The sequence below is a fragment of the Stenella coeruleoalba genome (assembly GCF_951394435.1).
Source record: "Stenella coeruleoalba genome assembly, chromosome: 12".
Lineage (NCBI taxonomy): Eukaryota > Metazoa > Chordata > Mammalia > Artiodactyla > Delphinidae > Stenella > Stenella coeruleoalba.
In genome coordinates this window covers 82,787,486-82,803,006 of record NC_137158.1, presented here as the reverse complement: position 1 = coordinate 82,803,006, position 15,521 = coordinate 82,787,486, and the positions used below count along the sequence as shown (strand labels likewise).

The 15,521-nt window shown below is 50.2% G+C and overlaps 1 protein-coding gene across 1 annotated transcript in view; it reads right to left on the bottom strand.

Annotated features, from left to right (window-relative positions):
* The window catches only part of LOC307195401 (solute carrier family 22 member 1), a gene marked incomplete at its 5' end in the record, with an annotated part of 33,055 nt that extends 18,353 nt beyond the window's left edge, over positions 1-14,702 (bottom strand). The window contains 4 exons of the mRNA XM_079939480.1: positions 1,145-1,313; positions 3,694-3,848; positions 9,367-9,470; positions 14,292-14,702. Coding sequence (XP_079795606.1) covers positions 1,145-1,313; positions 3,694-3,848; positions 9,367-9,470; positions 14,292-14,702 — 839 coding nt within the window. The remainder of the gene's footprint in view (positions 1-1,144; positions 1,314-3,693; positions 3,849-9,366; positions 9,471-14,291) is intronic.
* Between the last annotated feature and the right edge of the window lie 819 nt (positions 14,703-15,521).

Below are 15,521 nucleotides of genomic sequence, written 5' to 3'. Positions count from 1 at the left end.
CTGCGGAGCTCATCTGATGTTAAGCCCCGATCAGGGGCTCACGCTGGGACTGTGATTCCTCAAGCGTCTGGTGGACGAGCATCTGGGGCCACTGTGTGCTGGCCCAGAGCCCACACAGGAGCTCTGTGAGTCACTCGTGCTCTTAGTGCCACCTGCTAGGATTGACGGACCAGAAGAGAACCATCGCTTCCTATGTAGCCTTCATCCGGCGGGGCGGGGGTCCCATGCTCTCCTGGAAGCCAGCAGCCCTTCTCCCCACCCCAGGAAATCTCTCACACATGATACATGCTCCACATGCCCTACCCCTTGCGATACAGCCGCTGCCTCCTCGTAAGACAGGGGCTGTGGAACATGTCTCAAAATATTTCCAAAACAAAATAAACTATAGTCACTTTTTTTTAGCATCAAGTACACCATGGTGTTTATTTCAAATGGGACAGGGATGTTATAAAGTCAAAGATTGGGAATCTCTGGTCATCTGAAAACACACAGGTATAGTCTCACCCAGCCCGGCCATCGGGACTCAGCCAGGGGGTCCCGTCACTGGAGGGCCCCTTGTTTCACACTGACAAGGAGGGAGCAGGCTCTTCCTGGACGGGAGTGTACTTAGAGCCGCAGTTTTGAGAAACTGGGTGGACTCGATGCCTCCCACGGAAAAGATCTGCCCTCAGCAAAACGGTGACAAAAGCTGCATGGACGCGATCGTTCTCTCCACAAACCTCTCTGCTACCACGAACCCCCCCCCACCGACCCCCGCTTCCCTCCCCCACAATAAAAACTCAGCTGTCTAGTTGCCCCTCGCTTCACCCTGCCAAGGGCTGACAGCTAATAAGATTAACAGCTCACTTGAACGGGTTTTGTTCCTAACGGTTTAATGTGCACACTCCCCAAAGGTCATTTCATCCCTTCCTTCACTCAACAGACAGCAGATGCCTCCTTTGTGACTCGGCGCCCTTCTGTCTGACTCGTAGCATCCCAGCCTCTATCTTGGGGACGCGAGTTGAAAGAAGCTCTATCTGAGGGCAGCGCCCCCGGGGGAATGTGACAGAGCTCCCCAAACGGCACAGATGGCTGTAAGCCCCAGGCCTGCGGGTAGGGCCGCCCTGGCCGCCGGGAAGACGGGGTCCCCGCGAGGACACAGTACCAGTAGCACAGCGGGAGGAGGAAGGTGGGCAGAGACACGGCCAGCTGGAGCCAGCGCCAGTGAGGGACAGCGTAGGCCAGCCCGGAGAGCAGCACGAGCCCCACCGTGAACGCCACCTGGTAGAGGATCGCCACCGTTCTTCTGTAGCCCAAGCCCACGAATTCTGTGACTGAAACAGGAGAAGCGTCACTGCTGGGCTCCACCGAAGAGAGAAGCCAGGGCGGCGCGCCCCCGCCTCCTCCGTGCGCCTCCGGGGGTCCTTCCCCAAACGCCCTTCCGTCTCCTCCCCACGAGGTCCTTTTGTCCCGGCTCTCCTGCAGCCGCCCCTTCTGCAAACCCCCCATCTGCCGTCTGGAGTTCTCCTTTTCACGCGGCAGGATTCAGTCTGCCGGGCTCTCTTCCCCGGAGCCTTCCTCCCATCGGCTCCAGGCCGAGCTGGACTATTTTCCACGACCTCCGGGAGCGCTCGTTAATTTCACGACGGTCTTTGAGTGCCCGCCAGGGACCTGGGCGTGTTGTGGGTGTTTGGATGTATCGTGAGCTCAGTCGGCAGAGTCCTGCCCTCCTAAGCCCGCATTCTCGTGAGAGATAGCGGACGACACACACAAGCGAGAAGTCACAGCCGGGGCATAACGCGCTGCGCGCTGTGCGGAGAGAGAAGGTAGATGGCCCGAGGGGATTCAGGAGAGTCCAGGGTGGAGGGGGTGCAGATTTTCAGAGAGCAGTGGGGTGGAGCTCGTGCATGACATTTGAGCCAAGACTTGCAAGAGTTGAGGGAGTTTAGCCGAACACAGAAGGGCGAAGCGAGTTCCAGGCAGAGGAAACAGCAGCGCGGTGGCCCTGTGGACGAGGACCCCGTCAGTGGGGCAATGCGCCCTCCTGGGGGGCCTCATAGGCTTGCCGAGAACATTGGCTTCCACTGCGGGAAACGCAGAGCCGCCACGGCACAGGGGTGACGCGATCCCACATCTATTAAAGGCTCACTGTGCTGCTGCCTGTAGGTGCCACAGGGAGACCACCGTGGAGGTGAGGTGACGCTGGTGTCTGGGAGCCGTGGAGACAGCAGAGGAGTGAGATGATGGGCTTCCGGAGGGATTTTGAAAGTAAAGGGGACAGCAGGGCTGGGGAGGGGGGCACAGGTGGGACAGACTGGGGGATGGGGGAGCACAGTCTCCCGGGTCCTGCCACATTGAGGGGTCGGGGAGCAGAAGAGGAGTCAATACAGGGGACTGCGCAGGAGCCACGCGCACGGGACCAGGGGGGGTGTGGCCCACAGCAAGCGGGGACAGCTGCGGGAAGAACGAGGCCAGGGGTAGCTCTCGCTCCACCGCGGGTAAATGGGGTTCCCGGTGGGTCTCCCTTTCTCTCTAGCCTTTGAGCTCCTTGAGGGAGGACGGGGGCCTTATCCCTCTTGGCACCCCATCTCGCCCCCTGCCTGCCAAGTGGCAGCAGGTGCGCGCGCTGCAGGGAGGAGTCTGGGGTGGGCTTCCCTCTAAGCTACACCTGGGGCACCTCGTCTACCTCACAGCCTGGGGCACCTCATCTACCTCACAGCCTTGTCATTCCCATGCGGAGGAGCCTGAGGCACGGAGAGGTTATGGAACTTGTCTGTAAGACCACACAGCCGGTCCGTGTTGGGTGTAGCTTTGACCTCAAAATTAATCCTCTTCACCACGGGCCAAGTAGTGCACGTTCAGCCTATAGGTGGCTGGGCTCTCACTAAATATGTGCTGAACTCACTACACTTAACCGGCATGTTCATGGTTTCTCAAGGGAGGAATATGATTTTTCTTGGCTCTAGTGAACTATTTCTCAGGATGCCAAGCCATAGGACTTCGTCTTCAGAGATGGCAAGACATGGCAGAAATGTGGGTTATCCTCACTGCTGTCTGACGTGCCCCAAAACCGGCCGAGGGAAGCACAGATGGTTCTTATACTACCTTCTTCTAAGGAAGTATTTTTCATTTTCTATTCTTACCCTTCAGAGAAAATTTGAAAAAAAAAATAGTATATAGAATTACATTGCTTTGCACTTCATTTTTACAAATCATTATGTTTATCTCTTCTTTTATTTCCTCTATGTCTTCTCTCCTAACTGTTTAGTGTCCTTCAAACCAGTTGAGTTTGTTGTATTTACTTTGAAAGATGCTGGTTCTTTCCTATTTAAAATGTTAAAATACTCTCCCACCTGCCTCCCCTTCCTGCACACCCCCATCGTTGTAACCACATCACATGTGATCTTCTTTTCCCAAATGGATTAGTTGATGGGAAACACTGATTTATGAAAGTGGTTATATAAGTGTCTCTCAAACAGAAAGAAAGAGAGCGTGCAAGAGAGAGAGAGAAGGAGGCCATCCTGACAGCATGCCCAGCCCTAGTCACGCAGACAACAGCTACAGCTGGAATGACCACCCTTTCTCTAGACCCTGCAAACATCCTCTTCCCCAAAAAAACCCACCTCCACATTCGGCTTCATCCCATTCTACCCCCCCACCTGACTTCCGTGGCTCCTTACAGTGTGTGGAAACCTCAGGCCAGCAGGTGCTTACTCAAGGTGTAACCAGCCGTCCAGCTGCCCTTGCTGACCAGCCCCTGCCCCAGGCGGAAGAGCAGCAGGGACGTGTAGTCTGGAGCAACCGCCGTCAGGACGCCCAAGATGGCGCTGATGAGGGTGGTGGCCAAGAGGCATACTTTACGGCCAAACCTTCAGAGGCAAGGAGACAGCGAGGTGAGGTGAGTATTGAGTATTCACAGGGACGATGGGACAGCAAGTGTCTCTCGTGGGAGACAAGACAGTTTTTCTGAGGGACCATGCAGTCCGTTGATCACTGCCCCTCCTCAAAGCCTGACCTTGTCCATCCTCAGTGAACAGCGACCAGCGGCTCTTGCGGGGTTCATTAAGCCACACTGAAGAGGAATCCTGAGCGCTCTCAGCAACATGGCATCTCAGTCAAGGATGAGTGGCCTCCCTCACTGACTCTCCTGCTTCTCAGGCTCATCTCCTCTCGTTACCTTTGTATTTAACAGACTGTATTGTTATTAACAGGGTGCACCAGAAGCCAGGCTTTTCCCCCACATAGTTAGTCTTATCGATGGTCATACTAGTTTTTCTGGGAAAACCTTCAGTTCTAATAGTATAAATATTTTTTAATAAATTTATTTATTTTATTTTATTTATTTTTGGCTGCGTTGGGTCTTTGTTCCTGCGTGTGGGCTTTCTCTAGGTGCTGTGAGCGAGGGCTACTCTTTGTTGCAGTGTGTGGGCCTCACATTGCGGTGGCTTCTCTTGTTGTGGAGCACGGGCTCTAGAGCGCAGGCTCAGTAGTTGTGGCGCACAGGCTTAGTTGCTCCGCGGCATGTGGGATCTTCCCAGACCAGGGCTCAAACCCATGTCCCCTGTATTGGCAGGTGGATTCTTAATCACTGCACCACCAGGAAAGCCCCTAATAGGATAACTATTGAAAAGCATTTTTCCCTTCCTTTTTCATGAATAAAATGGGCAAATTATTTGCTAAAACTTCATCCCATAATTGTGCTTTATTGATTCGATCTTTTAAATCTTATCCCACATTCTCTGGCAGTAAGGCAAGGAAGGAAGGGACCAACCTCTTACGTGGTTACATTGAACTTGCCCACACCCAGGATCTCTCCCCACCAGGCCCAGCAAGCCCTCTGCCTTTCCCTGTCATCCTCCTTCCTGGCTTCCAGCATGTCTACTTCATTTATCTACTCCATGTCTTCTTGCCTCAAACTTCTATATAGAGACACTTCTTGTCTGAAGCCCACATCTTCTTACCCAAGAATGTTCAGACATAATAGTACCAGCATCCATTTTCTCCTGTGTCTCCTCCCAAAGGCAGCCTCACCCACTGCACTTGGGTCCAGCCCTTGACTGAGCCCCTTTGGTTCCTTGCTCTCTCCATGATATTGTTCTCATCTTCCTGGACCCTTCACCTCTCCACTTCCACATTTCCTTCACAGCCATCTTGTTTTAAAGAGTCATCTATGCAATGATCTAAAACCTATGGGATGCAGCAAAAACAGTTTTAAGAGGGAAGTTTATAGTGATACAAGCCTACCTCAGGAAACAAGAAAAATCTCAAATAAACAACCTAACCTTACACCTAAAGGAACTAGAAAAAGAAGAACAGATAAAACCCAAGTTAGTAGAAGGAAAGAAATTATAAAGATCAGAGCAGAAATAAGTGTAATAGAGACTAAGAAAACAATAGAAAAAGTCAATGAAACTAAGAGCAGGTTCTTTGAAAAGATAAACAAAATTGATAAATCTTTAGCCAGACTCATCAAGAAAAAGAGACAGAGGGCTCAAATGAATAAAATCAGAAATGAAAAAGAAGTTACAACTGACACCACAGAAATACAAAGGATCATAAGAGATTACTATGAATCATTATACACCAAAAATATGAACAACCTGGAAGAAATGGATAAACTTCTAGAAATATACAATCTCTCAAGGCTGAATCAGGAAGAAATAGAAAATATGAACAGACCAATTACCAGTAATGAAATGGACTCAGTAATTTTTAAAAAAATTTCCCAACAAACAAAAACCCAGGACCAGACAGCTTCACAGGTGAATTCTACCAAACGTTTAAAGAAGAGTTAACACCTATCCTGTTCAAACTATTCCAGAAAATTGAAGAGAAAGGAATGCTTCCAAGCTCATTCTAAGAGGCCAGCATCACCCTGATACTGAAATCAGTCAAAGACACCACAAAAAGAGAAAATGACAGGCCGATATCACTGATGAACATAGATGCAAAAGTTTTCAAAAAAATATTACTAAACCAAATACAACAATACATTAAAAAAAATCATACACCATGATCAAGCAGGATTTATCTCAGGGATACAAGGATGGTTCTATATCTGCAAATCAATCAATGTGATACACCACGTTAACAAATTGAAGAATAAAAACCATACGATCATCTCAATAGTTACAGAAAAGGCTTTTGACAAAATTCAACCTCCATTTATAATGGAGAACTCTCCAGAAAGTAAGCATAGAGGGAACATACCTCAACATAATAAAGGCCATATATGACAAACACACAGCCAACATCATACTCAGTGGTGAAAAGCTGAAAGAAATTCCTCTAAGATCAGGAACGAGACAAGGATATCTACTCTCACCATTTTTACTCAACATGATATTGGAAGTCCTAGCCACAGCAATCAGACAAAAAAAGAAAGAAAGAAAAGAGAAAGAAAGAAAAGAGAAAGAAAGAAAGAAAGAAAGAAAGAAAGAAAGAAAGAAAGAAAGAAAGAAAGAAAGAAAGAAAGAACAAAGAAAGAAAGAAAGAAAAGAAAGAAGAAAGGAATCCAACAGAAGAAGTAAAACAGTCACTGCAGAAGACATACTATATGTAGAAAATACTAAAGATGCCACCAAAAAAACTATTAGAACTAATCAATGAATTCAGCAGTTACAGGCTACAAAATTAATTTACAGAAATCTGTTGCATTTTTATACAGTAATGACAAACTATCAGAAAGAGAAATTAAGGAAACAATCCCATTTATAATTGCATCAAAAAAAAAAATACCTAGGAATAAATCTAACCAAGGAAGTAAAAGATGTGTACTCAGAAAACTATAAGACATTGATGAAAACATTGAAGACAATACAAAAAAATGGAAAGATATACTATGCTCATGGATTGGAAGAATTAATATTGTTAAAATGACTATACTTCATTCAAGGCAATCTACAGATTCAATACAATGTATTGAATTCAATACAATACAATACCATAGAATACCAATGACATTTTTCATGTAAGTAGAACAAATAATTCTAAAATTTGTATGGAAACACAAAAGACTCCAAATAGCCAAAACCATCTTGAGAAAGAAGAACAAAGCTGGAGGTATCAGGCTCCCTGATTTCAAAATATACTACAAAGCCACTGTAATCAAAACACTATGGTACTGGCACAAAAACAGGCACATAGATCAGTGGAACAGAATAGAGAGCCCAGAAAAAAGCCCACACTTATATGTCAATTAATCTATGAAAAAGGGGACAAGAATATACAATAAGAAAAAGACAGCCTCCTCAATAACTGATGGTGGGAAAACTGGAGAGCTACATGCAAAAGAATCAAACTAGACTACTTTCTCACACTATATACAAAAATAAACTCAAAATGAATTAATGACTTAAATGTAAGACCTGAAACTACAAAACTCCTGGAAGCAAACATAGGCAGTAGGCTCTTTGACATCAGTCTTAGCAATATTTTTTGGATATGTCTCCTCAGGCAAGGAAAACAAAAGCAAAAACAAACAAATGGTACTCCATCAAACTAAAAAGCTTTTGCACAGCAAAAGAAACTATCAACAATATGAAAAGGCTGTCTACAGAATGGAAGAAGATATTTGCAAATAATATATCTGATAAGTGGTTAATATCCAAAATATATAAAGAGCTCATACAACTCAATATCAAAAAAACAAACAACCAGATTTTAAAATGGTCAGAGGATCTGAATAGACATTGTTCCAATGAAGACATACAGATGGCCAACAAACACATGAAGAGATGCTCAACATCACTAATCATCAGGGAAATGCAAATCAAAACTACAAGATATCACCTCACACCTATCAGAATGGCTATTATCAAAAAGACAATAAATAACAAGTGTTGACAAGGATGTGGAGAAAAGGGAACCTTAGTACACTGTTGGTGGGAATGTAAATTGATGCAGCCACTATGGAAAACAGTGTGGAGTTTCTTCCAAAAATTTAAAATGGAACTACCATACAATCCAACAGTTCCACATCTGGGTATTTTTCCAAAGAAAATAAAAACACTAATTCAAAAAGATATCTGCACCTCTATGTTTATGGCAGCATTATTTACAATAGCCAATATATGGAAGCAACCTAAATGTCCATCAATGGATGAATGAATAAAGATTTGGTGTGTGTGTGTGTGTATATGTATATATATATATATATATATATATATATATATATATAAAATAATGCAATATTACTCAACCATAGAAAAGAATAAATTTGTGACAACATAGATGGACGTAGAGGGTATTATGTTAAGTAGTCAGACAGAGAAAGACATATACCATGTGATCTCACCCATATGTGGAATTTAAGAAACAAAACAAATATATATTTTTTAAACTCATACATGAAAATTATCTACTCCTGAAAATAAATATAAATGCTAAAAATATTCTAATCTATTGTGACTGAAAAATTCACTCCAACTTCTTCCCACATGTAAAGATGAAATTAAGGAAACACGGGGTGCTTTAAGGAAATACGGGGTGGGGGGGTGTGTGGGGAAGAGTCGTCCACACACAAAAATCCACTCTCTCATCTCTCACTTACCTTCAACCTTCCACTGACACTGCCATTGCCCACCAACTCCTACATGTGGCTCTTCTCTCCATATGCCCTCTCCTCGCTTATCTCAGACATCGTTTATAGCTTTAAATACCAATTGCCGGTGACAAATCCCAAGTATTTAACTCTAGCCCAAACCTCATAATCCAGCTGCCTACTTGGCAGCTCTTCTCTGTCTCACAGGCTACCCTGAACACATCTCCAATCTTACCACTTCCAAGACAGAGCTCTTTTTTTTTTTGTGGTACGCGGGCCTCTCACTGTCGTGGCCTCTCCCGTTGCGGAGCACAGGCTCCGGACGCGCAGGCCCAGCGGCCATGGTTCACGGGCCCAGCCGCTCCGCGGCATGTGGGATCTTCCCAGACCGGGGCATGAACCCGTGTCCCCTGCATTGGCAGGCGGACTCTCAACCACTGCGCCACCAGGGAAGCCCCAAGACAGAACTCTTGCTTGCTCCCACCCGCTTCACCCCAAAAAGCAGCAACCGAGGCTGTCCCTAACCTGTTCTGTCCCATCTCAAAAAATGGCCCTGCCCGCCTCCACCCATCTGCTAGAAGCATAAACAGTGGCTTTGTCCCCCTTCCTCTCAGCCCCACACCCCAGCTATACACTCTGCGTGCAGTTTCAACCTCTGAAACCCATCCTAAATCCCCACCTGCCTCCGTCCTGCTGCCCCACAAAGTCCAAAGCACTCGCTGTCATGTCTTGTCTCCCTCAACTTCTGCAAAGATTCCCACTGGCCACGTTATCCCGCCATTGGCCCCTAAAGTCCATTCTCTCCATGGTGTTGGTGCTGTTTAGTCGGATCGGCCTTTACGTACCTGTCTGCAATGTAGCCGGCGCCCAGAGAGCCCAGGAAGAAGCCCACATTCACACAGGACTGAAAGAGGTCCACCTTCCAAGAGTCATCGCACACCAGGTTAAACTGCGGGTCACACCGCGGTCGGAGGGGCCGAAAACACAAGACCGTTTGTAAGTCAAACTACACCTTCCATCCTCCCTCCGGACAATGTAAACGTACAACACAAAATGTGGGATCCCCCAGGTGCTTCACACCTTTTTCTCTTTACCACATTTTCATAAGACAAATTCAAGGTTTCTGGTGAATCTCAGTCAATGTCATTATATGCCTAATATACTTATCGTGGCTTTACCCTCAATATACACTAAAGAGGCTGTTGTCAAGTGCCGCTGACAGCTATCAAAAGACAGCATGGCCAAAAGGGAAGGTTTCTAAAGGAAATACAGCAAAGTAATTATCCAAAGACATAAATGTGGTAAAATAAATGTTTTCCAGAGTTGGTCAAGGCCCTTAATTAAGTACATATTAATTATATGTTTAATTATGTAAATTCTACCCATAATTATGTAAATTGGTCATGACTGATGGAGCTGTGAGTGTCAACACGAGAATCGCTGAGCAAAGACACACAGGCCCGGCGGTGGGAGCTTCTAGGGAGCAGCCTGTGTGCTGCACAGTGTGCAGGGAGTGGGGTGAGGGGGACCCAGGGGTGGCAGGAGACTCAGAGGGAGGGATTGAGGGGGAAAGACCTAGGCAGAGGCAGGAGCGGGTTCCTTGGGGAAGGACACTGGTGTGTGCGGGGTTCCCTCCATGCCTGGCACACGCGTGGTGATGCCCACACGCCTGGGCAAGCTGGGAGGCCCGAATGCGGGAGCATCACCGCTTAGAGCTCAGCGGTGCAGAAAGCAGGACGGCGCCCCAGGGACGCGAGAGGGGCTGCGGGGTAGCAGCCGGGGCCCTCGCCTCCCCATTCCTGGCACAGCACCAGCTGGGTGGTGTCCAGGGACACTTTGGAGTCATGGTTCCGCCCCACCAGGCGACACTGTGGGGTGTGATGCAGGGAGATCACTTAGCAACTTTGGGCCTTAGTCTCCCAGTTTCCCAGTCTGATAGGTGTGTGGTGCCCGTCCTGTCGCCGTCACAGAGCTAGTGCAGGCACTGCAGGGACAGATCATGTGCACATGGTTTGGTAGATAGTAAACCATTTAACTTTCTCAGTGGAGGCTTTGTACCCACCACCTTTAAAGATCTGAAGTTGCCTACACGAGCCATGCCCTTTTCCTGGTCCCGGGGCTCCGTCATGAGCACTGTTAAAAAAACACAGGTAAAACTCCTTGCTACCACTGGACTTTCAAAAACTAATACTGAGCTCGCGCTACCATCTGTCTCATGCCCAGAGCCTGCTGTCTGCTCGCAAGAGTAGCTCAGATCTGAGAGACAGGATGAGATACCAGTAGCTCCCGTTCTCTGCCGGTCCAGGTGTTTATTCCCTTTAAAATTCAGCTGAAAACGCCCTCGCCAGGAAGCTCCTCCTGCAGATCTTTGGCTTTCCTGCCGCCTGGTCCCTGTCAGCAGAATGCGGGGGAGGCCACTCCTGGGTGTTATCTAGCTGTCCCAGGCCTGCACCTGCAGCTGCCTCTTTGCAGCCTCCGCCCACTCCGCCCAAGACAACTTTCTGTGCATTCTAGATTTCACCAAAGCCGCAGGCCACCGGTTTTTTTGCCCTGGGTTTGTTCTACTCTTTGCAGTCAGCATCTTTGTAAGATGTCCCTGCCACCCCTCCTGAAATGCCCTGGGTATCATCCTTCCCCGGGGGCGTGCAGAAGCCAGAGTGTTCACGGAGCTCAAGGAAGGGGCACCCGGCCTTCCCTGCTAACTCCGCCTTCCCTGAGGACTCTGCCCCCAGCTGCGCTGAGGGTCTCGGTCTGGAGGCATCTGCAAGGCTCGTGAGCCTGCCTGGCCCTGTGCTCCCAAACCCTGCCACTGCCCCCAGACACTTCTGTGCCACCAGGAAGACAAGCCTGGCCCCTGGGGAAAGCCTGGGGCTGCACAGGGGGAGTGCAGGATGGGGTGTCCTAGGCCGGGTCACTGTCCCTGCTGGAATTTCACTGGGACCAGGAAGTGTGGTGGGAATACAACCTATAGAGAGCATGGTATCCACCAAGCTCGCCCGAGCACAGAATCGCCCAGCGTCCTCGTTAGAATACAGGTTCCCGTGGACTCTGTCTCAGCAGATATGGGTCAGAATCCAGGTGATCCCTGGGATCAGGCGAGGTTGGAAACAGCACATTCCTGCCCCAGATGGACCCTGACCTCCGTCCCCAGGACGAGGGGGGTAGCGGAGCCGGGTATTCAAACAGGTCGCCTCATCGTCCTCCCTTAAGCCGGTTCCAATGTCCAAGGCAAGGCCAAGTTAAAGATTATTTCTGCAGAAATGAACAACAAAGGTGAATTCTCCCCAAATTAAGCTTCAGCTTTGGATGAGAAGGGGGGCAAAAGGGGTTTTGAGGCAGTGGGAAGGGAGAGTTAGAGGGAAGCCCACTCCTTCCAGGAGAAATTGTGCTCCCGCTGCTGACCTCAAGGCCCGCGCTCTCATGGCCTTTCATCGCCTCCAGCCGGGTCCCACCGGCCCTCACACTCCGCAGGTCCCCAGATGAGCTCTACCCTACAGCCCCTCAGCTCGCCCTCCCAGGCCTCCCCAACGCTGGATCGTAGGGCAACTGGAAGCCCACGGTTGGCCAATCGTTTCTGTGTCCCCTCCTCTCCAAGTCCACGGCCCCGCTCAGGCCACCACCTGGCCAGGCTCCCACACCTGCACAGACTGCCGCTGCCCTGTGTTCTAGCCTCAGTTTTCAGGAGCTCGGTTCCCCTTCCTTCCCAGCCAGAGCCCTCTGGCAAATTGGCCCCCAGCCCCTGCCGGGCCTGTGTCTCTTAAATCGGTTCTTCTTTTCATTCCTGTGACAACCATGTTGGTTGACAGTCCCACCGGGACTCATGTCTCAGCCTCCTCAGGCTCTCCCCGCCTGACGAAGCCCCCAGCCCCACGCCCACCAGCGCCTGGACCATCCCCAAGGTCCAGCGAGGACGGTCTTTGTCCTCTGCCTGACCAGCAAGCTCCCTTGTTTGGCACAAAGGCAGGGTGGCCAGATTTAGAGAAAAAAAGAAAAATACATGGTGCCCTGTTGAATTGGAATTTCAGATAAACAACTCTTGTTTTAGTATAAGGATGCCCCCTGCAGTATTTGCATTCCCAGCCTCGGTTGTATTCCCAGGTATTGCACAACAATTGTAGCAAATGTTGTGCAATACCTGGGACTTAATTATCCTGAAAAAGTGTTCGCTGTTGACCTGAAATTCAAATTTAACGGGCGTCCTGTATTTCATCTGGTGACCTGCGTAAGGACTCAGTGCTCTGGCCTGAAGGTGAGCTGGTACCACCATTCTCCCCTGGGACTCCTCTACTGGACCCTGGATTCCAATCAATTTAACAGCTCGTTGCTGTCCGAATGTAGCACCGGCTCCCTCTCCCCTGAGCTTTGGCTCACGCTTCCCCGCCCACTCTGTTCCCCCTCCTTGCTGCTCAAAATACCACCCGAGGCTCCATTCAAATGCTACCTCCTAAGGACCTACTGTCTAGCACAGGGAACTATACTCAATATTTTGTAATAACCTTAAAGGAAAAAGAATCTGAAAAAAAATAGATATGTAGGTATGTATACCTGAATCACTTTGCTGTACACCTGAAACTAACACAACATTGTACATTAACTATACTTCAATTTTTTAAAAAATGCCACCTCCTCCTGGAAGACCCCCATGATCAGCTCAGTAGCTAAGATCCCCATCCTTAGAGCCCACTGGCCCCTCCGCATCTCCCACACATGGTCTGGGATGCCGGTCTTATTCTCACCACTGCCATCTGTCCCTCACTCCCTGGAGACTGCAAATTCCTTAAACCTCATAGGTTTCTTCTCTGTCTCCCTCCTGGCATCACACCCAGTGCCCGAACAGAGGAAAAGCTCGGAATACGTTTACTGAATGAACAGATGGAGGACTGAGTGGATGAATTCTTGCATCTGACCCTTTCCAAGCAGAGTATACTGCAGACACAGAGAACAATACTTCCCCGTCCTGGTCTGTTTCTAGATTCCCAGTGCCCACGCTTGTCACGGTACAACGCTTTCCAAAGGGTCTGTGAAGGAAAAAAAGCCTGGTGCCTTTTTACTAAAATATTCACAAAGAAAACGCTCAGATAACTCATTAAACTGTGCAGGCAAAGCCTTTGCCGCCATCTCCCTCCCCCGTGGGCCGTCCGTGGGACACCCAGCGCAGCTCGGCTTGTCTGGTCAACACCTTCATGCTGACCCCTGTGAGGGCAGGGCATTGTCATCGCTGGTTTACTGATGAGGAAACTAAGGCTCAGAGAGGTTGAGTAACCTACTCAGTTTCGCTCAGCCAATCCGGGGCAAGGCTGGGATTCTGTCTGACTGCAGGGCAGCTTCCACCCAGCTAGGAGGCCAGTGTCTAGCTGTCACGTGTCCATGGCTCTTGAATGCAGCGGGGGCGGGGGGGGGGGGGCGCTTCACAATTCTAATAGTGGGGAAGCTAGACCCCAGGTGAATTCCGCAGGCCTGCCGAGGAGCCAGCGGGGCAGAGAGAAGAGGAGCCCCGGTCTCCCCAGAGACCCGCGCTCAAACAACCCAGCTCGGCCTGGCTCTCGATGGTCTCTCCTCAGTTTCTTCCTTTAACACCCAGAGTCTGTGCAGGATTAAACAAGGGAAGAATCCCGAGTGCCCAGCCTGGAGCCTGCTGATGCTACAGTTCAGGGAACACAGCCCCGCTCCCTCTTTCCTGCCGTGAAGCTGAACCTTGTAGTCTTCGTCATCTATTTCCTCCCTGGCCCTGAAACCCACAGGCTCGGCCCAGCGCAGGGCCTGCGCGTACCTCGGTCACGACGGAGGAGCCGGGCGTGTCGTACACCCAGCCGTGCCGACAGGGGCCCAGAGGCAGGAGGCTGCTGTTGGCGGCCAGGCCGGCCAGCGGGTCCACGCAGCCGAGGGTGCTCTGGTTCCAGTCCACCTCATAGCGGCGGCACTGGCGGGGGAAGGCCTGGCCCTCGGGCCCGGGGCCCGGCACCGTGTAGTTGAGCTCCTCGGCCAGGCTCCAGCCGCATCGACGGCTCAGCTCGGGCACCCCGGGGCTCCGGCAGCGGTGGTCCGGGGTGAAGGCCAGGAAGACGATGCCCACGTAGATGGGGGCGAAGGCGGCAGAGAGCAGGCATAGCGCCAGGAAGGCTTGCTTCTGGAACCAGCCAAACTCCCCGACCTGCTCCAGAGCGTCGTCCACGGTGAGCATGGCTGGAGCACCACCCTCATGGCTCTGACCGGACCTCTTCGGCCGCAGGGCCCAGGGTCAGGGTCTCATGTAGGTTTCTGTGCAGTGGGCTGGTCTGAAATCAACTTGCTGTCTAAGCGTAACAGCCCTGGAAGCCAACCAACTGGAAATAATCTTTCACCCTGCGGTACAGGTTTCAGGCAAGGGCGGGAGGATGACGGGCCAAATTGTTTGCTGGGCCAGGGAGTCCCCTGGGCTGAGGGCCTAATTCTGTCGAGTTGGAGTTCACAGAGCAAGAGCAGTGAGCAAGGGCGCCTCGAGCCTCCCCGCACTCTCTTCCAAAGGGATTACCTACTTTAAAACTCTTTATCACCGAGATAAACCAAAGACAAACCAAAGACAGCAGCTGGCCACCGGGCACAGCTACAGGACCTACTACTTGTGATTGGAATCTGATGCAGGGTGGAGTGAGGGTCTGGCTGGGGTGATGGGAGAGCCAAGCCCTCCAGACAGACCCGTCTCCCTACCTCCTTGTCCCAGCGTAGGACGACCGTGTTCTCTGGGACCCACGTGGGACTTCACCCAGCTTCACTGCGTCCCCAGGCAGGCTCCCGGCTGCTGGACTGCACCCTGAATCTCCAGGAAAGAGGGTCAACGGGGCCGTCTGGGCACAGACCTCCATGGCCCCGGCCAGAGGTGCTGATAGAAGACCTCAAAGAGCCCCAGGCAGAAAACACCTCCCCCTCCCCCCCAGCTCAGCCCGGACCTTCAGGCCAGGTCCCTCCCTGTGCACACAGGAGGGACAGATAACAGATGCAGGGGCTGCCCGTGCACCGTCTC